The 21,207-nt window shown below is 38.8% G+C and overlaps 2 protein-coding genes across 11 annotated transcripts in view; one reads left to right on the forward strand and one right to left on the reverse strand.

The window, feature by feature from the left end:
- The first annotated feature begins 11,907 nt into the window (after window positions 1–11,907).
- Window positions 11,908–14,045, forward strand: LOC103721920 (photosynthetic NDH subunit of lumenal location 3, chloroplastic-like). Its single transcript, XM_088717899.2, has 3 exons — window positions 11,908–12,278; window positions 13,155–13,262; window positions 13,741–14,045. The coding sequence occupies exons 1-2, from the start codon at window positions 12,036–12,038 to the stop codon at window positions 13,260–13,262; spliced, it is 351 nt and encodes a 116-aa protein (XP_088574025.2). The 5' UTR covers window positions 11,908–12,035; the 3' UTR covers window positions 13,741–14,045.
- Window positions 14,046–15,067: 1,022 nt separating this feature from the next.
- The window catches only part of LOC103721923 (uncharacterized), a 39,960-nt gene continuing 33,820 nt past the window's right edge, over window positions 15,068–21,207 (reverse strand). For 5 of the 10 annotated variants that reach the window (XM_088717896.2, XM_008812310.6, XM_008812311.6 and 2 more), the window contains one exon: window positions 15,068–15,550. In XM_088717896.2, the coding sequence (XP_088574022.2) occupies window positions 15,500–15,550 (51 nt within the window). In that variant the 3' untranslated portion in view covers window positions 15,068–15,499. The other 5 variants (XM_088717892.2, XM_088717894.2, XM_088717890.2 and 2 more) reach the window with 2 other exon arrangements.

The raw sequence follows: 21,207 nt of genomic DNA on the forward strand, positions 1-21,207 counted from the left end.
ATTTTCTTAAATGAATCATTCTTGATTTTTGAAGTTGATACATAGTGTTTTATTATTATATGCATCTCTTTCTAGAATATTGTATAATTCTTAATTGATCGTATTGATTTTGATATAGATTATGTTCGGTTGATTTCGATGTCGTATGAATTTATGCATCTTACTATTTGAAACACTGAACATGAGAAAACAAGTTTTTGTTTTGAAGGATTTGGACTCGCAGCCAGACTATATATTGATACCTTGCTAATGGACGTTATTCACTGGTATATCGACATCCTGTTAGTGGAAGTTATTCGTTGGTATATCAATTTTGTGCTAGTAGAGTTTATACGCTGGCATATCGACACCCTGCTAGTGGGGGTTATATATTAGTATATTGACACCCTACCAGTGGGGATTATACGTTGGCATATCGATACCCTGCCAGTGGAGGTTATATGTTGGCACTTTGATGAGTTCATATTTTGGCCTAGCCAAGGGTATAAATATGGTCATAGCTCATAGCTATCGAGATGAACTTTGAAAGATAATTGATTTATGAAACAAAATTTAAAATTTGAAGTGACTGAATGGCGAATCAATTTGGCTTTGAGTCGATGTATTTTGCATGCTGAATTTTAGTATATTATTATTATTTTATTACTTAATTTATTTAGCTAGAGTGTTCATTATTTATTGGACTATCTAGCTTATTATGCAATTTTTTACTGTTTTTACATATCCGAAGAATTAACTCGACTCGAAGATTTATCAAGGAAGAGTGATGAGAGATAAGATTTTAATATCTTTATTTAAACTAAATTTTATTTTAGAGTTGATGCAAGATTTTAGAATATTATTGGTTTTGTAAGACTTTTAATTTTTCTATTTAATAAGAATTTTGAACGATATTATTTAAATTATTTTCGCTACCTAATTTTGATATCATGATGAGATGTCTTGCATGCTCGTGGAAAAAGTTCTCTATAAATGTTCGGCGGTTGCCACGACCCCTGGCTCACGATTTCGTGTCAGGGGTAGGACATCTTGCATGCTCCTTTAATTCTGATGTAGGAAATCTCATAGATAGGCTGGTTTTATTTTGTTTTCTTCTTCTCTGTAGAGCAAAGAAGTCTCCACCTTACTTCATTAAGATAATAGAGCTAGAACAAGAGGGCCCTGAAGGAGGTTAGGGCAATACAAGAGGATAGCTATAACATGGTTGTAAGCGATAGCATATGCAAAGAAGATTTGTTCCTGGGGACCAAAATTTCCCATGATTTAATGTACATTTTCTCTCAAGAGAACCTGCCAATACAAGAGCTCCATCTTGTCAGAAAAAGGATAATAAAATTTTGTTTTCTAAAGTCTTCTGAGAGGGAGGCAATTGCATAAGCTCACTCCATCGTAGTGAGCAATTGATCTCCATTGGCTCATAAGGAAGATCGTTTGTCACCTATGTTAAGCGGTGGAGCCGTATCCAACTCCACCCCACTTACCTTCCTGCCACTTCTCGCCATATCATTGGAACCATGGTTTGGAAGTCCTTATCTTCAACAACAGATAGAGACGATGAGGGGCTGACGTGGTGATTCGTAACAGAAGTAGCCGACGATCACGTTGGAACGGTGATGTGGATGAAGATGGTTGCTTCGTCTTCCCTGGGATGAGTGAACTGGAGACTTTGCTTGCTAATTCGTGGGGGTTTGTGAGAGCACTGTAGAGGAAAAAGAAGAAATTAAGAACGTGAGGTTCTTGGGTTTTTCCTTGGGAGTGAGTTGTTCTTCCTCTGTTTCTTTTTCCTTTGTTTTTTCTTTTCTTTGTTTGTACGTCTCTCAACATATATACAGAATATCGGTGGGATCTTTGTGGACGTAGCCCAACTTGGGTGAACCACGTTAAAATCTTGTGTTGATTTGTGTTTTGCTTGCTGATCAACTTCTCTCAAATCTATTTTTTATATCATCCCATTCCGTAACAACTGGTATCAGAGCTCTGTTCGTGCTTCAAGTGGGAGCAATGGAAGACGAGAAGTTGAGAATAGAGAAGTTCAGCGGGACGAACTTTGAGCTGTGGAAGATGCAGATTGAAGACTGCCTTTATCAGAAGGATCTCTATCTTTCGCTTGGAGGGAAAACTAAGAAGCCAATGGATATGATCGATGACAAGTGGGAGATCGTAGATCGGAAGGCCCTCGGGACGATTTGCCTCTCCTTGGCAGCGTCTGTTGCATTCCACATATCAACGAAGAAGAGCACAACGGGTCTCATAAGTGCATTGGCAAGGATGTACGAGAAGCCGTCGGCATCAAACAAAGTGTTCTTGATGAAGCTGTTCAATATGAAGATGGCTAAAAACGGAAGTGTTGCTGAAGATCTGAATGAGTTCAATACCATCACCAGTCAGTTGAACTCGGTCGGCATCAACTTCGACGACGAGATTCGAGCTCTATTGATCTTGTCCTCCCTACCGAAAAGCTGGAACAGGCTGGTCATGGCCTTAAGCAACTCCTCTGGATCATCTAATCTGAAGTATGATGATGGTATTGGTGTTCTACTCAGTGAGGAGATCAGAAGGAAAGCCTTCGGTGAAGCATCAGGGACGGCTCTACATGTAGAGGGTAGAGGCTGGTCATAGTATAGTTCAAAGAATCATGATAGATCGAAGTCAAGAAGAAGCAAATCAAAATTTACCAAAGACAAAGGAGATAACTGCTGACACTGCGGCAAGAGGGGGCATATTAGGCGCTTCTGCAGGCCTATCAGAATCAGATAGAGAGCACTACACAGGAGACTAGCTCTTCAGCAAATGTTGCTGAAATTTATGATACTGATGCCTTACTTTTGTCTTTGGATGGGCAGGCTGAATCATGGGTTATAGATTTCGGCGCCTCTTTTCATGCTACTGCACAGAAGGACATCCTTGCACATTATGCCCAAAGAGATTTTGGACGCATCTACCTTGGAGATAGAGAGCCATGTAACATCATTGGCAAAGGAGATATGCAGATTGTTGGAAAATATGTCCTAAAGGTCAATCGTCAGCCTGTTGATGATTGAGATGTATATGAATTAATAAATAATAAAAGTTATTTGATATTTTTCATCGCATATTTTAATGCATCTTCATGAACTCAGGTGATGTGATGAAGTCCTTAGAACTCTTTTAAATGATAAAGGAGGATTTGTCTACAAGTTCTTAAACCTGTTCACGACTGAACGGTATGCTATTACTAGGACAATGGCATTATCATGTATAGGTCGTTGTGTGCCATATTTGTTGGTTGTCCTCTTAACTAGAAAGTATGAAGACACTGGTATGCCACACAGGTGAAGTGTAGGAGTACATTTTACTGAACGTGACCTGTTTCGAAGCGCTCTGCTGTCAAGAGATGTTCCGAGTGGATATGGGTACAGGTGTCCCTCCGACCTGAGATCACCACAGTGACTAGCAAGCAACTCACTGTACTTTGATACCGGACTATCTGAATTTCTAGTTTAGTGACGGAAGTTTTCTGGGTACAGTTAAGTACTTGCGAATTCGGTGTGTGAGTCAAGATGGGATTGACCCCTCCTGGCGATAGGAGATAATATTGTTGTGTTCAATTCAGCAAAACCTTGACTAGGATAGTCCTTATGAGGAGTCACAGGATTTGTAAAGTTGAAACACATTTTGGATGAACTGATTAAAGAGTTGACAGTGAACTCTGAAGTCATCCTATGCATTCGGAGTCATAGGGATGAATTATACGGTAACCATAGTCCAAGAGTTCTTGAATGTTGCTTTGCAATCATTCGGTCTATCCGGACGTCGGATACTATTGCTAGATGGTCATTTCGATTAGTACAGAAAGTTGTTCTTGTGGTACCGTCTTAGGTTCGAACCTATGGGGTCACACGCATAGAAGTTTTTGGGTTGATTAAATGGCTGATTGATGATTAAGAATCGTCCAGGGGTACATTGGTCAATTCGATTAACAAATTACCCTAAGCAAATATTGCAGTAAAATAATTATTTAATTATTAGAGGATTAATTGGCAATTAGATTGCTAATGAACTCAATTTGATTGAATGATTGGGCTTAGGTTGAGCCAAATTGAATTAGATTCAATTTGTGCTATATTTGGGTTTGACCTAATTGGATTGGGTTCGACCCAAGTAGATTGGGTTGACCCAATTGATGGAACTTGATCTAAGTGGATTGGGTTTGACCCGAGTCAATTAGAAGTCCTTATTTGATGAGGATTCTAAGTGCAAAAATTCAGAATTCGAAAAGGAGAATTGGCGCCAATAGTTGGCGTGAGAAGGAAATGCGGTTCCTATTTGGGCGCATGAATCCCTATTTATTAGGACTTCAAAACACACAAAAGGTGCCTTATCCCCTCCTCTTTCCAGATTTGGAAATGCCCTATTTGATAGGGATTTTAATTGCCAAAAGATGGCAATTTAATTGGCGCAAAAGAAGGAGTGCATGGCGTGGGGTCTTTGGCTATAAAAGACCTCTACACGCCTAGGGTTTGATAAAGGTGATCCTTATGAGAAAGTCTAGGTTCTGAAATTTTGAAGCACATGACAGCCATCTCTTCTTCTCCTTCCTCTTCATCCTTTTTCTTCTTGAAGAACAATCAAGAGTTGATTGCTTCAAGAGAGAAAACTTCAGCCATTGCAGCACCTCCTTGCGAGCTAGCACTCCCGTAGACGTCGATCTTTCTGGAGCTTCGCGTGGACGATCCATAGAGGCCGGACGTGTGTGCAGCTGCAGAGTGTGATCAAGAAATTATCAAAGGCTTCTAGCAAATCAGTTATGAGATTTGATCTTTTTAGATGTTAAGATTAGATCTTAACATGTTGTTGAAATTTCATGATTATATGTTAGACATATAATCATGGACTCATGTTTTACATAGATGTATAAAATCCTAGAATTATTTTATTATTGAGATCAGATCTCATGCATGTGTTGAAATTAAAGTGTTTAATTTTAACTGCTTCCGCCGAAAATTTTAAAAAATCATGCATACTACCCACATGGGTTCCCCAACACAGATTAATATGGCAAGCCATTCAGTTTTGAAGTTGATAGATGTGAGACAGCTTGCTAGTGTAGGCTATGTTACTTCATTTGTTGGTGACTCTTGGAAGATCATTAAAGGATCTATAGTTGTTGCCCGTGGTAAGAAAGAAGGCACGCTTTATGTGACAGAGGGCACTATGAGTTCCATCTCAGTTGTAGAGTCAAGCACAGATTCAGCATTATGGCATTGTAGACTTGGACATATGAGCAAGAAGGGAATGAAGATCATGCATTCCAAAGGAAAGCTCTTAGGGCTCAAATCAGTGGATCTAGAATTTTGTGAAGATTGCATCTATGGAAAGCAGAAGAAAGTGAGCTAGTTGAAATGAAGACGACCTTGACGGTCACAGAAGTTGGAGTTGGTCCATACCGATGTCTTTGGACCAACCCAAGTATGCTCATTTGATGGTTTTTCATATTTTGTCACTTTCATAGATGATGCTACAAGAAAACTGTGGATTTATTTCGTAAAGAATAAATCTGATGTATTTGATGTCTTCAAAAAGTAGAGAGCTCTAGTTGAGAATGAAACAGGTCTGAAGCCGAAGTGCTTGAGGTCAGATAATAGAGGAGAGTATTGCAATAGAGAGTGTGAGGAGTACTGCGCTATCCACGGAATCAGGCGAGAGAAGACAGTTCCAAGGATACTACAACAGAATGGTGTAGCTGATCGCATGAACCACACCATCATGGAGCGTGCCTGGACATGAGACTGCATGCTAGATTGCCTAAATAGTTTTGTGCAGATGCAGCGAACACTGCTGCATATTTAATAAACAGAGGACCCTCAGTTCCATTGGATGAAGGATTGCCAAAGGAGGCATGGATTGGAGAGGAGGTAAATTTATCACACCTAAGAACTTTTGGCTGCATTTCTTATGTTCATGAGGATTCTACAAGTAGGAACAAATTGGATGCAAAGTCTAGAAAATGTATTTTCATTGGATATGGACTGAATGACTTTGGGTATCGCTTCTGGGATAAAGAGAATAGGAAAATCATTAGAAGCAAAGATGTCATATTTAATGAAAATGTGATGTATAAAGACAGATCTGAACAGTAGGATAGAAAGGAGTATGTAGAGCTTGAGGAGATTTCTGAGAAAGTGTAAAGAAAAGTCAAGAGAATAGAGTGGTACCTATAGAACTAGAAACCCCTATTGCTATCAGAAAGTCTACTAGAACTGTTAAAGCTTCAAGTCGTTATTCTCCTTCTCTACATTATTTATTGTTGACTGACAATGGTGAACCAGAATGTTTTGAAGAGGTTTTACAGGTTGATAGCATCACAGCTTGGCAGAAGGCTATAAATAAGGAGATGGACTTCTTGATGACAAACCAAAATTGGGATTTGGTTCAGTTGCCTATAGGAAAGAAAGCTCTTCACAACAAGTGGGTTTACAGGCTGAAAGAGGAACAAGATGGCACCAAGAGGTACAAGGCCAAATTGGTTATAAAAGATTTTCAGTAGAAAGCAGGTATAGATTACACTGAGATTTTTGCTCCTATCATTAAATTGACTACTATTAGATCTGTGTTGAGTATGGTGGCATCAAAGGATTTGCATCTTGAGTAGTTAGATGTGAAAACCGCATTCCTCCATGGTGATTTAGAGGAGAAAATTTATATGCATCAGCTAAAATGTTTTAAAACTCCAGAAAAGGAGGAGATGGTGTGTAGGCTCAAGAAGAGCCTGGTATGGCTTGAAGCAAGCTCCCAGACAGTGGTATTTGAAATTTGTCAGGCTTATGTTTATGCACGATTACACCAGATGCCATGCTGACCACTTCTATTTTGTTAAGAAATTTGATGACTCTTATATTATACTGCTTTTGTATGTAGATGATATGCTTATTGCAGGATTAAACATGGAGGAGATCCAAAATCTCAAGAAAGAGTTATTACATGAGTTTGCTATGAAGGTTTTGGGTCCAGCCAAACAAATTCTTGATATGAGAATCACTAGAGACAGAGCAAACAGAAAGCTGAAGTTGTCATAGGAGAGCTATATTGAGAAGATCCTACAGAGGTTCAATATGGAGAAGGCAAAACCTGTTAGCACTCCATTGGCTAGTCACTTCAAACTTAGCAAGAATTATTGTGCAAAAACTCCAGATGATAGGGCTCATATGAAGGAAGTACTGTATGCCTCAGCGGTCGACAGCCTTATGTATGCTATGGTGTGCATAAGGCCAGATATTGTATATGCAGTAAGAGTAGTTAGCCAGTTTATGAACAATCCAGGCAAGGCACATTGGGAAGCTATTAAGTGGATTCTCAGGTATTTGAGAGGTACTACTGATCATGAATTATGGTATGGAGGCTCAAAGATCAGGCTTCAGGGTATGTGGACTCAGATCTCGTTGGTGATCTGGATAGCAGGAAAAGCACCATAGGTTATGTGTTTACTTTGGATAGCGCAGTAGTCAGTTGGGATTCAAAGTTGCAGAAGATAGTTGCCTTATCCACTACAGAGGTCGAGTATGATGCAGCAACGGAGGTATGCAAGGAGCTAATATGGCTTAAGAACCTGATGACAGAATTGGAAAATCTGCAAGAAGATGTTAAATTGCACAGCGATGGTCAGAATGCAATCTATCTTGCAAGGAATTCAGCGTTCCAATACAAGACGAAGCATAGGTATCAGATATCATTTTATCCGCTCTCTTTTGAGGATGGTCAGTTTACTTTTACGAAGATCCATACCAGCAAAAATCCTGTAGATATGTTAACCAAGGTAGTTACAGTTGAGAAGTTGAAGGTATGCTCAGCTTCTCTTGGTCTTTCACACTAATGACGGAGTAAAGATCCCGCCCGATTGAGCTATGATACATGTTGAGGCTCATGTACACAAGCATTATGCTTGAGATGAAAGACATTATTTGTGGAGTTTGTCACGTCTCCAAGTGGGAGATTTGTTAAAAGGTGGAGCCGTATCCAACTCCACCCCACTTACCTTCACGCCACTTGTCACCATGTCATTGGAACCATGGTTTGGAAGTCCTTATCTTCAACAACAGACGAAGACGATGAGGGGGCTGACATGGTGATTCGCAACAGAAGTAGCCGACGATCACGTTGGAACGGTGATGAGGATGAAGATGGTTTCTTCGTCTTCCCTGGGATGAGTGAACTGGAGACTTTGCTCGCTAATTCGTGGGGGTTTGTGAGAGCACTGTAGAGTAAAAAGAAAAAATTAAGAACATGAGGTTCTTGGGTTTTTCCTTGGGAGTGAGTTGTTCTTCCCCTGTTTCCTTTCCCTCTGTTTTTCTTTCCCTCGTTTGTACGTCTCTCAACATATATATAGAATATCGGTGGGATCTTCGTGGATGTAGCCCAACTTGGGTGAACCATGTTAAAATCTTGTGTTGATCTATGTTTTGCTTGCTGATCTACTTCTTCCGAATCTATTGTTCATATCATCCCATTCCGTAACAGCCTAAATATGCCTTTGTAGTTGTAATTTCGTACTAAGTCATTGTGGTAGTAGTTAATGATATTGCCTCCGATCCTCATCTCTTTGTTCTCATTATAAATCATATTTATCAATCTGTCTAGTATGTAAATCCTTGTCATTGCTGTCTTTTTCTCCAAGACTAATGGTATTTAGTAGTGAAGCGAATGTGCTAGCTTATTAAGTTGGTAAGGTTCTTGATAGTTGGACAAAAGTGATCAGGGATTGAAACCTGCCTTCATTAGTGTTTGGTGGGTTAGGAGCATTTGAGGGTGGGGCCACCCATGCTCATTGCCTACGAGCCATCCAAAAAAAAAAAGAAAAAAAGGTAAGTGGTGAAGCTTTTATGTGACAAAATTACCTCCTGGCTTTAGTTTGGAAATTATTGTTTTCATGTACCTGACCCAATCCACATTTCAGGGCTCATGGATCGAGTTGGGGTCAAAAATTGGACCCAGTTCCAAAATTGGGTTGGTTAGGGGCTTTGTATTTCTGACCCAACTTAATCTGTTTCCAATTTGAGTCGAAGAAAAAATCGGGTCTGGCTCAATCTAGATTCAATTTTCCCTAACCTGAAAACTTGAATCACATTAAACCTCTCTTTCACCCTCAATGTCCTTAGAGTTCATCAAATGAATTCTCATTTAACCACACCCTCTCTTGGAGTGAAGAATAACCTGGTGATCATATCATTTTAGTCAATGCTGACATCCTAGGCGTGGCCTTCCATGGGCTCTAATGGGATCTTCCCCCCATATACCAAATAAAATTAAAAAAAAAAAATTGCACCTTAAGAATGATCATTTTCTTGGATCAAACTAAATTTTTTTAATAAAATATGTATTGAAATTACGTTTATAGATTTACTTAAAAATTCTCATTACTTTTATATTTAATTATCAATTGTTATATTTTTATTCATAAAATAATAGCTAAATGCCTAATCTGAATGGCAGACTCAGCCAAATCCAGTCATCTCCCAGATTTGAACATTTCGGGATGATCCGGATTATACTTAACCCTAATACGAACATTTCAGGATGATCCGGATTATACTTGACCCTAATATGGCCCAAATAATCCAATGGATTTAAAATCTTTTTCATGGACTTGACCCAACCCCTAATAGGTTGAGTCTAGATCCTAAATCAAGATCCAAACATATTTGGATGGATTCCCAGCATGTCCCAATCTGACCTGACCCATTTGTACCTTTACAATAACATGATTTGAGTCTTTTTTTCCTCTATTTTTACCTAAGAAAAACCCTCTGTGGTTGTCCAGCTGAATACAGATAGCCGATATTATACGTATGCCTGCTTGTGTTGTTATCACTATGTTTTAAATCAGTCTCTGTCTTGGTGTTTGGAAGAATCTCCTTTACAGATCATTGACGTTGTGGTACAATCCTCTTGTCATCTAATGTTTATTTAACTCAGTAAGAGCTCCGAAGGGAAAAAAATGCTGGGCCCTAAGAAAGAGAACCAAACTGGGGATCCTTTTTTTTTTTTTTTTCAAGTTGTGAGTTGTGACAAGCAAACCAGATTGTTCTATTGTTCTGAGGTATCGTTGAGAAAATCAAAGTGGGTTCTTTCTTCTTTTATTCTAATTCCATTCGTCGCTTTTTTTATCATTTATCCACTATCCATCGATGTAATAAAATTCAACTGAGTAAATGTTGGTTATGTACGTGGCGGACGAGACGGAAAAAAAAAACTTTGGTATCCTTGCTTTTTGATTGGAAATACTGGGGGGAAGATGGATTGATTTGATTTGATGTAATCTTTTTTTTTTTTTTTGGTTAGATAAGGAGTGAGATGCTATGTTTGATTCAATCATCTTTGCCGGATTCTTAAGAGATATGTTTTTCAATGAATCCTTTCCTTTTCTTGAGGACTGAAATTGTGAGAATCCGTGCGGACGTGTATTTAGTCCCACGTCGGTTATTCGCTGGGTAGATCTTGGATACTTATACAGGATCAAGAAACTCAAATAATACCTTTCGGTTAGCCATTTTGGGTGAGGTCCTGTGTTGTTACAAATGGTATCAGAGCAGATCCGGCCTATAACCTATGTGGATTAGGGGACACTGCAGCACAGATCCATTAGGGCTGACCACGGGCCAATCATGGTGTTTGTGATTAGATTTGAATATATATGAACGCTTAGCAACGAATAAATCTTGGGTACTTATACAGGATTAAGGAACCCAAATAATACCTTCCGGTTAGCCATTTTGGGTGAGGTCCTGGGTTGTTACAGAAGTGATATTTTGTAATTGTTGGTTTATAGTGAAGAACTGATTAGAGTTCAAGTGTGCTTTTTTCAAAAAGAAAAACGTTATTATTTTTACTTGCTTTTCTTATTGGTTTTGTTGATAGACTAATTCAAAGGACTTTAGGATAATGATGGGCTGCATTGTCATTTTCCATAAGAAAAAAAAAGAAAATGTAAATATATACCAAGAGAGGACTAGAAGGGTACTTAAATTATTGCCAAACATAAATTTCCAAATTCTTCTCTTTTGCAGTGTATTCTGTCTATGTCTATGTTAAAAGATATTTTGAGATTTTACCCTTTTTTACTCTGATTCATGAACGAATCGTTCTATTAAAAATAGAAAGTCTTTCAATTATAACAACCCGTACCTTTTTGGCCGGCTCTCGATGTTCTTCAATAAAAGATACTATATTAATTTCATTCCATGTCCATTTGTAAGTTGTTACAGTCAATCTCCCTCTATTTTTGCTCTTTTTTTAATTTTGTGTATAAAGCTTTAGTATTCTTTGGCTGCTACTCTTTTTTTTTTTTCCCTCTCTCTCCTTGCGGATTTTGTTTATCTTCATAAGAGAAGTAGATCTTTATTCGGGCGCCGACTCAATGACTTAGCATCCTTCATCGAACACAGAATGCTGTTTTTTTTTTCAATTATGTATTCATTTAAATTAATGAGATAGGAAATTGCCTCCTAAACTAGCGATAAATTTGTCATTCTATAAACACAATAAACACCCAAATTTCATCAATTTATAGAAAACCCCATTGATTTTTCCTCCACATCCAAGTGTGACCTATTCTTGCATGTAATTCTCATGGTTAGCAATGCCTAGTACATGACCACCTCATAATATTTCTCTTCTATTCTTATACAAGGACTTCTATTTTGTGAGCTTTCTTCATCTCAAAGCCGAGTCAATTTCTAAATGTGGCTTTTCTATGGCAAGTTTCAGGGTGCATGAAGGCGACCACATCTCATCCTTTCAACATTTTGGCTCTTCTACATTGACCAACATACCCTTTGTGTGGTCTTTTCCAGTGCACTAGGCGACATTCTGCTTGCTTTTGAACAGTACTCCAAGCTTTCTTCTCTCTTCTTTCCTATTTGCTTTTGGTATGAGAAAGAAAGAAGGAGCTCTTTCATCTTGTTAATATATTTCCAGTGACAAGCTTCATCCTTTAAGCAATAGATCTTCATAGGTTGGGTTTGTTCTTCTTTGTCTAATCTTAGGTAGAAGGACAAGCACTAATGGAAGGCATGGAGTGGAAAGGGTGTGTCTGTAGGATTAAGAAATGCGTTCTTGATCTCCTATCGATGGAGGAGGATCTGATCGATGATGATGAGGATTCATGGGAGCTGATGGGAAGGGACCTTCGCCTTAAATCCACCTTCTTATATTGTGATCTCAACCAGGTGATCTCAAATGCAACAGATGAGCACAAGAAGGCTCTCACTGACCTTGCCAACAAACTCTTCTGCAACATGGAGGAGGTAATTTGTGTTTCTCTTCTCCAACTTCTCTTGCAAGTATTCCTACAATTTCTAACTCATTTAATTTATTTATTTGGTGACATTGAGAGATTGAATAAATGGTATTTAGATTATTTAGATCTTTTAGTTGAAATTCTCTGGATGTGTGGATGATCTTTACCCTTCTTTCTTTTATTGAGAAATTTCGACTTCAAACATGTGCTAGTCTTCTCTCTCCTTCCTTGTTTATCACTTGAAGAATTCAAGACTGTTTTTGCTAAGGATGTTCAATTTGTTTAATGTTTGGTCAATGAATTAATTGAGTATCAGAGCCCAGAGAAAAGTCTTGTTTCCATATAATGCATATTTCGAAGAAGGTGGATATATGTTTTGTTGAATATTCCTGGCCTTTTTTGATTGTAATTTTGTCAGACCACCAATATATCTAGAGCATTCAATCTAAGGTTAAATCCTAGTGGGACCTCAGGATTCCCTTCTTTCTTTTCCCCCAAGCCATCTTAGACTAAATATGTGGACTTATTAGAGCTTATGGACCCCAAAGCTCATCATAATTGTTTTTATTCTGATTAGAGTGGTTAAGAATTGTTAATTGAAGGCCTAGGTGTGTTAGACCATTTTTATTTCAACTGGCAGTTAAATATGGACACATTTTGGCTTTCTGCTGCCTTAAGTTATTGTTGTTTATCATTCTAGCGTGGATGAAAGGAAAAGACTATGGTCATTCGGTTGAACCGATCAAGTTGCGAGGAACTAAAATCATCTAGATGTAGATCTAACTTGATAGATATATTTTTCATATGACATCATATACTGATGAATGAGCTAACTTAATTATTTGGTTTTGGTTTGGCTGGCCTTTTCGATGTTAAATGGCAGCTCGGCCATGCAGTGAAGAGTCGAAGCATTTCTTCGATGCAGGTTTGCTACAACGACACGGCTCATGTGCTGCAGGAAGTAATGGCGGCTCTAATGCCCACACATTAGGTAGATCATTTAAAAGATTACATGCAGCTTGATGAGAAAAATGCTCTCTCCCTCTCTCTCTTTCTGTTAGTTTTTCTTTTTCTTCTTGTTGGGAGAATGAGAAGCCCCATATTCATGTGCAAATGGGGGAGCATGTCATACATGTAGATAGAAGCCTGATAACATGGGTTTGAAATGAAGGAAGAAGAAAATTTGGGGTAATCAAAGGGGAACATGGCATGTTTGGCATTCACAGACTATACTACTAGACTTTTCCATCTCATGCATATAATCAACACTTAATCCTTACAATATGAGGTGTGAAGCTGTGGGAATGTATATGCCTAATATCATAAAATCGCCGATTTCAGCATGTGCATTGCATGTGAGATGATGCGCGGATCTGGCATGTATTCTCTGGGTCATTACTTAGAAGAATGATGAAGATTGCCTGATTTACTTACTGTTTATTTTGTTAATTTGGGGATCGGCTGAACAGTATCCATGGTCTTGACCGGCAACATCTGCCCTTGCATACTGCATGAATCCCAGAGATTTGTAGAAAAATGATAATCAACATCATCTATCGCCGCATACTGCACCAATCTCCAATTGCCACATAAGACTGGTGAACTCGGACGCCGGTCAAAATAGATGATGTGCAAGATGGGAGAATGGAGATACAAGATGAGAGTAGAACTTGACCAAGAGTCTTGGCTTGTAAAAGAAATCTTGGTCCATTCTGTTTTGCAACAAATTGTAATGCCAATTTTGTTATTAATTAATTTTGCTTCAATTTCCTAATGGTTGATGGTCAGCATTGTAACCCAATTATAGGTCAATTAATAATTAATTTCTCCTAAAACATGAGATGTAGCTGAGAAATTAGAGCTTAGAAGGTCCAGGGAAAGAACACTTATCACTTTATACCAATAGCCTTCAGGTTACTAGCTGTTCTGTCTGATGGCTGAGAATTTGGCTTCCAAACAACCCTAATAACTAAAAAACAGTGCAACATTGAGGTATATCCTGCGATACACATGGCTTATAGACAGTGACATCTCACTATTGTCCATAAAAATCTTAAGAGGAAATTCCTTATCCAGTACACTTTGATGGACATAATCCTGCAGTCACTCAGGACCATCCAAAAATTTTGCAATGAGGATGGTATCTCCACTGGCATTGCAGCTCTGTTCCACAAACTCCTCTCCAAGCTTTGCTTGCCATCAACAGAGCTGCTCCAAACCAGATCACATAACCCAAAAGCTCCAGAGGAATTCACCAGGAGAAGATTCACAACAACTGCAGCTCTCACAACATCTTTCCTAGTTAAGACAGTCTTCCCAAATTTGAATAGTGCTTCATGTTTGAGATTCAATTTGCCATGTCAGACCAGACACCAGAAGAGGCTGATGGAGACCTCCTGTAAATCCAGGCAATGTTTCTAGGGTGGGATTACGATCCTCCGTGCATAAAAAAACTGATTTGTGCAAGAATGCGAAAATCGTTCAATAAGTTTTTAATTTTTACCTTTGCAGCTAGATTATGCAGCAAGAGACAGATGCAAGTGTAGTGCAAGAATGCCATAGCAACATTGTCGTAATTCTCAATGAGAGTTTTTCCATTATCTAACAGCTTCAATGTTTTTTTTTTTCCTGTTGGATAGCAACTTCAATGCTTTGAGTCTATTTAAGATAATGGGGGAAGAACTAAACGCACAATAGGACTTAGTAATGCAACATCCAGGTTATTTAATATGACAACCACGATCCCTTTTTCAAATCAAAATGTGGCAAGGCTCCAAGCAGAAATAGCTGACTGCATGACAAATAATAAATACCCATATGACTAGCAGCTCAGTTCTTTTTCTTTCCTCATATAGGTTTGGGTTAATACAATATGAAGACTGATTCATTTGTGGAATGTAGAATGCTGAACTGACATGAAAATGATGAAAAAGAATCACTTATCTGCAAGCACCTAAAAATGTTTATCATTCCAAAAGTTCTCTCTCTCATGAAAGCATATACATGGTGACTCTGAAGCAGGAGCTAAAAATATGCAGTGTCAGGTCATACTCAGCCCAGGAAATGAAGAGGCTACTACTTCTTGATGCTTTGTGCTCCTTTGATATTCCAACTCAGGAACTTGACAGATTGCTCTTGATGGTCTATGCAGGAGAGATATCTCTGACCATTTCCATGCATTTACAGAAGGTATTTTTGTAATTAGATTGCAACTCATTTCACGCTCGGTTACCAGGATTTTGGTTCTTCCTTCAAATGACCGCTGCCTGGTGCGTGGGCCTTCACAAAGATTACAATGCCAAGGATAAAACAGACTACCATCAGTGCTTCAGACAAATAATCAGTACGTATTTGTGGAAAATCAGGTTTTGACCATGTGCCTTCATTTCAAAAACATGGTCACAAAAACTTCACCACAAAGAATACTATATTGTAGAACATTCTTACCAAAATATTTTAATTCAGATTCACATAAAAACTTAAGGCTGGATTACAAAGCAATACGTTTGGTTTGAAAAAGCACAAACATGGATAGCAGATCGTTTTGGAGCTGTTTGGATGCCTGGATAAGTTACTCGTCGGACAATTCAATTAGATATTGATGGAGAGGGGAGAGGTGGCTGCATGGAGAGAAGAAATTCTCGAAACCCTGGCAGCCAAGAAACCCACAATCCTGAAAAAATTGCGATGTTGAACTCCATTGAAAAGGTGATTTACAGTATCCAATTTTTTAGGGATTATTTACTAATTTTATTCTATGTTTTCTCGATTTCGATAAACTCTTCCCCTCCCTTTATTGAAATCTTCTCCTCATAGTTTACAACCCCTTTATTATTGTCAGCCCAATTTTCTTAAATCCAAAGAATAACCTATATGAACATCCAAACAGGCCTAAGTGCTAATTTATAGCTGATAAAGACAGAAAAGCATTTTGTTTGATTTCATTATCTTTAGTTTATATGAACATGCTATTAAGGTGCCTCCTTAGGATAACAAGTATACAGTAACAAAAGTGCATCAAGTTCAGATAGCAGGGGCTGATAGCTCAACTGGCTAAGGGAGGCATAAACTGAAGAAGGATATGATTTAGTTTCTTGACAGAAGCTGATAGCCATATAAAAAGTCCGATATTGATAGATTATTATTAATTTATTATTAACCAATGTTTGCTTTTTTTTTGCTCGATACTCATAACTCGATTATGGTTGTTTGTCTATCTGTGATCTTGCTGATTTACCGGTCTGCCAGAAAGCCTATCTCTACTAGACTATTGGATTTTAATTTTCTAGGTGATATTGCTCTAGCTATTCTATTTAGGAAAATTTGCCAGGCATATTTGTTAATTGTCTTTAAACTACAATCTCTATTTGTTCCTTCTCCTGAATTATGCATATCTCTCCACATTACCTCCGAAAGGTGAGTTTGGAACACAAAATCATCTACAAGAGACATCTACATATTAAACTAGAAAGACTAATTGCAGAGTATTAATTACAATACTGAAGATCAGCATCATTTCCAGCCAAACCTAACAAGAAGTATAACAAAGACTAATTTCGGTCATAGCATGAATGGCGATATTGAGTTCTTTATCAGAAAGTGCATGCTGAACTAAGTACTAGACAACATATATTAAGACAAAGGGGTAACATGAGCCTAAATTGGCAGGTGAGACAGAATTATAGTACCAAGGAATGTGAATAGATGCATTTGGGTGTTAATTGTTTCAAGATTTTCTCCACACTTCTTTATGAGCGCCATTATCTAGGACCAACAGTACATGTACTGGAGTTAGAAACAGCTGTACTATCTTACATTTTGCACTGCTTGGACATTTTAAGGTTCTGTTTCATAGGAAAATCAGATAAGAAAAGGGTCTGCTAACTTGTTGAAAAAAAATCAAATATAGGGCTCTCAAACAACAACCTCAGCCAAAGGAGCTTTAGGCATTGGCCGAATTTGGTCAGGTCAAGCTAATAGATGTGCCTGCAACTTATGCTCTGGCATAATACTTTATTTTAAAATATAGAGATTTGTATCTACATGGCCAAGATAGGCAGTGGACTGCAATTGCAAGAAGAATTTGGCACAACAATTACAATCAAAATTTAAACTTTACCACAGTATCCTAAATAAGCATAACAGTCCTCTTGTTTTTATATTACATGGCAACTACCAGCCATGAAGCACGGTAAGTTCAAAGAAATAACAAATACGGCAACAATGGGCAATAAGGAGAACTTAGAATGTGAAGGTGGTTATGAAGGCAGCCCTATCCTCTTCACTGTTCATGAGATATTCCATTTTGAGCTTTCGATCAGTGTCCTAAGAGGACAGCAGTTTATTCTGCAATGTTTGATGAGAATGTCAACGAGAGGACCTAAAAAGTGATAATTGAAACATTGTAGTGGTATTTTGAACTTGAATTTATCAGGTCAAGACAGGAAGAGTCCTGCTTTCCATGAACAGTAACTGGCCTCATTATCTATGATGCCTAGTAGAAGCTCTCCCTCTATGTACATGTGCAAGGATGAGCAAACATGAGTGTGCATTTTAGTTTGGTTCAAGTATAGGAAGATAGGACCTGATCTGTGACTAGATTTTAGTGTTTAGACCTCAAAGTATACACTGATTCAAAGGAAAGGAAAAACACAACAATATTCGACACCATGTTGTAAAACTTGATTATGACTTGATTGTCACCTAACAGTGGCATAGGTTCTATCTTAGAACTTGATTATGACTAATTATTTATGATGGTGAATCAGCCCACAATATCCATCATATTTTGTAGAACATTTTCTCTTACAACATATGAAGTTTGACAATAAGGTTCACGATCTCGGTACTGAACCCCATACAAGTACCATTTAGTATAGTGTCAGTACGCTCAATACAGAGTTCAGTTTAGGATGTACCAAGTCTCAATTCAGTACCAATATGGCATGGTACACTTGGTATGGGGCGGTGCATACCAATATGGCAAATCTTTTTGGACAGCCTTGTCATATTTTAATACTCCCCCTTAACCTAGATTACACATATTAACCATGTCTGCTTGAACAATATAGTCCTCAAATATCACTTTGAGCTTCCTCGAAATGATTTTGAACTTTAGTGAGCACATGTACTCACTGGATATAGCGACTTGATTGTTACCTCACAGCGGCATTGGTTTAGCAATGATTGCACTAAGGATCCTCGAACTGGTACCGGGTGCCGTATTGGTTGGTACTTGGTACAGTTCGGTATCGGTTTGGACCGAACCGATCCGGTATCGAACTGGTTGGGCGTGCCCGTTCACACTCCGGCACGCCCTAATTTTTTTTGGAGGAAGTTCTCTCTCTTTTCAAACTTTTTCTATGAATTTAAATCTAATTTGATGTTTTTTTGATGTTTTGTTGATCTTTTTTGATATTTTCTGATGTTTTTATGATTCCAATTTAAGACTAGATGATGCATCTTATTGCTTTAAAATGATACAAATCATAAAATGAACAAAATAAAATATCTTCAAATTAAGATACAATAAACTACATGCTTTTAAAGTCCAACAAACATACATAATGATATCTAAAATCGGATCAAGTGGCGATGCCTCTCGTAAATATCCGGATCATCAGCATAATTAGGAGCATATCAACCTACCTCTCTATCCAAGCGGCGGCGTAGTCTTGTATGTTCATCCCATAAGAAGCGCGTGCTGGGTTATAAGCACTTTTGAATCTTTCGCTGAAGCTCTGGCTTTGAGAGATGTTTGGCTGATAATACGACCGTCGAGGGGATCATATCCGTATTCGAATGGATCATAGGTTGTCTGTGACTGCAAATAATAAAATCCAGTATAAGACTCGGAACCTGATAAGTCTATAGATCCTACTCTACGTATGAGGTCATCTGGAGTTGCATCGTGTCCTCCTAAATGACCTCGAGGAGCCCGCCTTCAATATGCAATCATATCCTTACGGGCTCTGCTAGATCGTCCATTGTGGTCCCGATCCTATGTAGCATGCATAAATTGGAACTCACCGGTGTATCGAAGACCACCCTGCGACTGTGTCTCATGAATAGTGGCTTCTATCCTCCATTTCCTTTATGGCCAGCAGATCCATGGTCACCAGAATTGTCATCGCCGCTGTTCCAGGACTCCTCGATATTCTTCATTAAGGTTGTAAGTGCCTTTTATTTTTTTTGGTCTGCTGGGCAGCTGCCTTCTTACCCTTCGTGCCCCTCTCTGCCTCGCTGTCGCCCTCCTGAACGAGTCGACCATATAGCGTAGTAACCTCGTTCGAGCATCTTTCGATCATGTCTTTGATAGGATGTCTCAGACAAGGAGTTATGTGGTGACTGGCTCCCCTGCAGCTGTAGTTGATCAGCTGTAGGAATGCGTAGAATATTGCGGTCAGCCCATTGCTCTGCATCGATTTTAGCCTCACTGGCTACGAAGCTGGCCGGTCGTGGAGGCGATCCTGGTTTGTCAAGCTCCAGTTCTTACTGGCCCATAAGCCATCCGATCATAGGATAATCATCATCATCAACGAAAGTACTATAAATCGAATCTGCATACTAGAGCTCCACTTCCTCCTGAATGTATTTAAGCCTCAACCTTAGATTGTAGTGGATATATACAAAGTCATTAAGGTGTTTCTGTGTCAAACAGTTCCTTTGCTTGCTGTGGATGAGGGTGAAGGTGGACGAGTTACGCTCACAGCCACTCGAGAAGACCGTCTGGAAGAGGATCTGGATAGCTAGCCCTTTAAGATTTTTCACCGATAGCTTAAAATAAATCCACCATTCAGCTGCAAAAATATTGGTTTAAAATAAATATAAGAGAGTACCATATTAGTAACCATCTAACGCCAGGTGAATGTTCTCTTGATGGGTAACATACTTGAATTCAAAGAAGATACCGGTTAACTTATATATGCCACTTAAGTTAAATTACCTCTTCTAGACATAAGGCCGCGACTTCTGGATCAGACTCCATCTTGTAAATGAAATTACGCAGAGCTGTCAGAAGTTCGTCATCCATACCAGTTCCAGCTATGTTGTATTAGAACCGGAGATTCAGGTAATATGCTGTACATAAAGAAGACCGTCTTAGTAAAATTATGCAAATATAGGACCAGTCTAATTTTCAATATTTTTGCTTACTGTTAGATGCAAGTTCCTACCCATTTGGTAGTCCCACCGCCGCTCAATGATGTCAATGTACTCCTAGGCATGGGTTGGATCTGCCTCGTTGATTTGAGCCTTTGCCCTCTCCATCATGTGATGCAAGAAGCCCATCTGGGGGTACCTCTCACTATCTACGATCCAAAGCACTTCATATAATGGTTTGATAGCCTTCACTATCACAATGGCCTGCTGCCAAAATGTCTGTCACGTCACCAAGTCTTTAACCCTGCTCCTTTAGTGTCGTGCTGGGCATATCTATTTTTTGCCATTCGGGACTGACAAACATCTAATGTAGGGCTGCTTTCTTTTTAAAAGGGCTATTAAGTGTAACGTAGTTCGTAGCAAAGCGTGTGACTTCTGATCTCAAAATCTCTTCTCCTGCAAACCTCCTCATTACTGAAAGGACCCAGGTATGGTTATAAATATACCTGGTGATGGTTTGGGCCGTCTTCAATGTATGCTGCACCCTACGGATCTTCTTAATATCCATCAACATGAGGTTGATATATTGTGCAGCACATGGGGTTCAAAAAATATGAAGCCGCCGCTCCATCAAGATTCCCTCGGCAGTCTTATATTATGTCCTATTATCAGTGACGACCTGCACGACGTTCTTCCCTCCTATCTGATCAATCGCCTTCCTCATAATTTTGAGGATGTACGTGGAGTCGTACACCTAATCAGAAGCATCAACCGACTTATAGAAGAAAGTCTTCGCACTATGTCAGAAAGTTGATGCTCTACCTGGTGGACCGGTC

Source organism: Phoenix dactylifera, chromosome 3 (assembly GCF_051530095.1).
Source record: "Phoenix dactylifera cultivar Ajwa chromosome 3, Ajwa_hap1_PhDact_Kaust_v1.1, whole genome shotgun sequence".
Taxonomy (NCBI): domain Eukaryota; kingdom Viridiplantae; phylum Streptophyta; class Magnoliopsida; order Arecales; family Arecaceae; genus Phoenix; species Phoenix dactylifera.

Excerpts from the sequence above, each read along its gene's own strand:
- LOC103721920 (XM_088717899.2), top strand. The coding sequence starts at position 12,036 with ATGGAAGGCATGGAGTGGAAAGGGTGTGTCTGTAGGATTAAGAAATGC. Across the intron at positions 12,279-13,154 it reads TCTTCTGCAACATGGAGGAG|CTCGGCCATGCAGTGAAGAG; the intron begins GTAATTTGTGTT and ends GTTAAATGGCAG.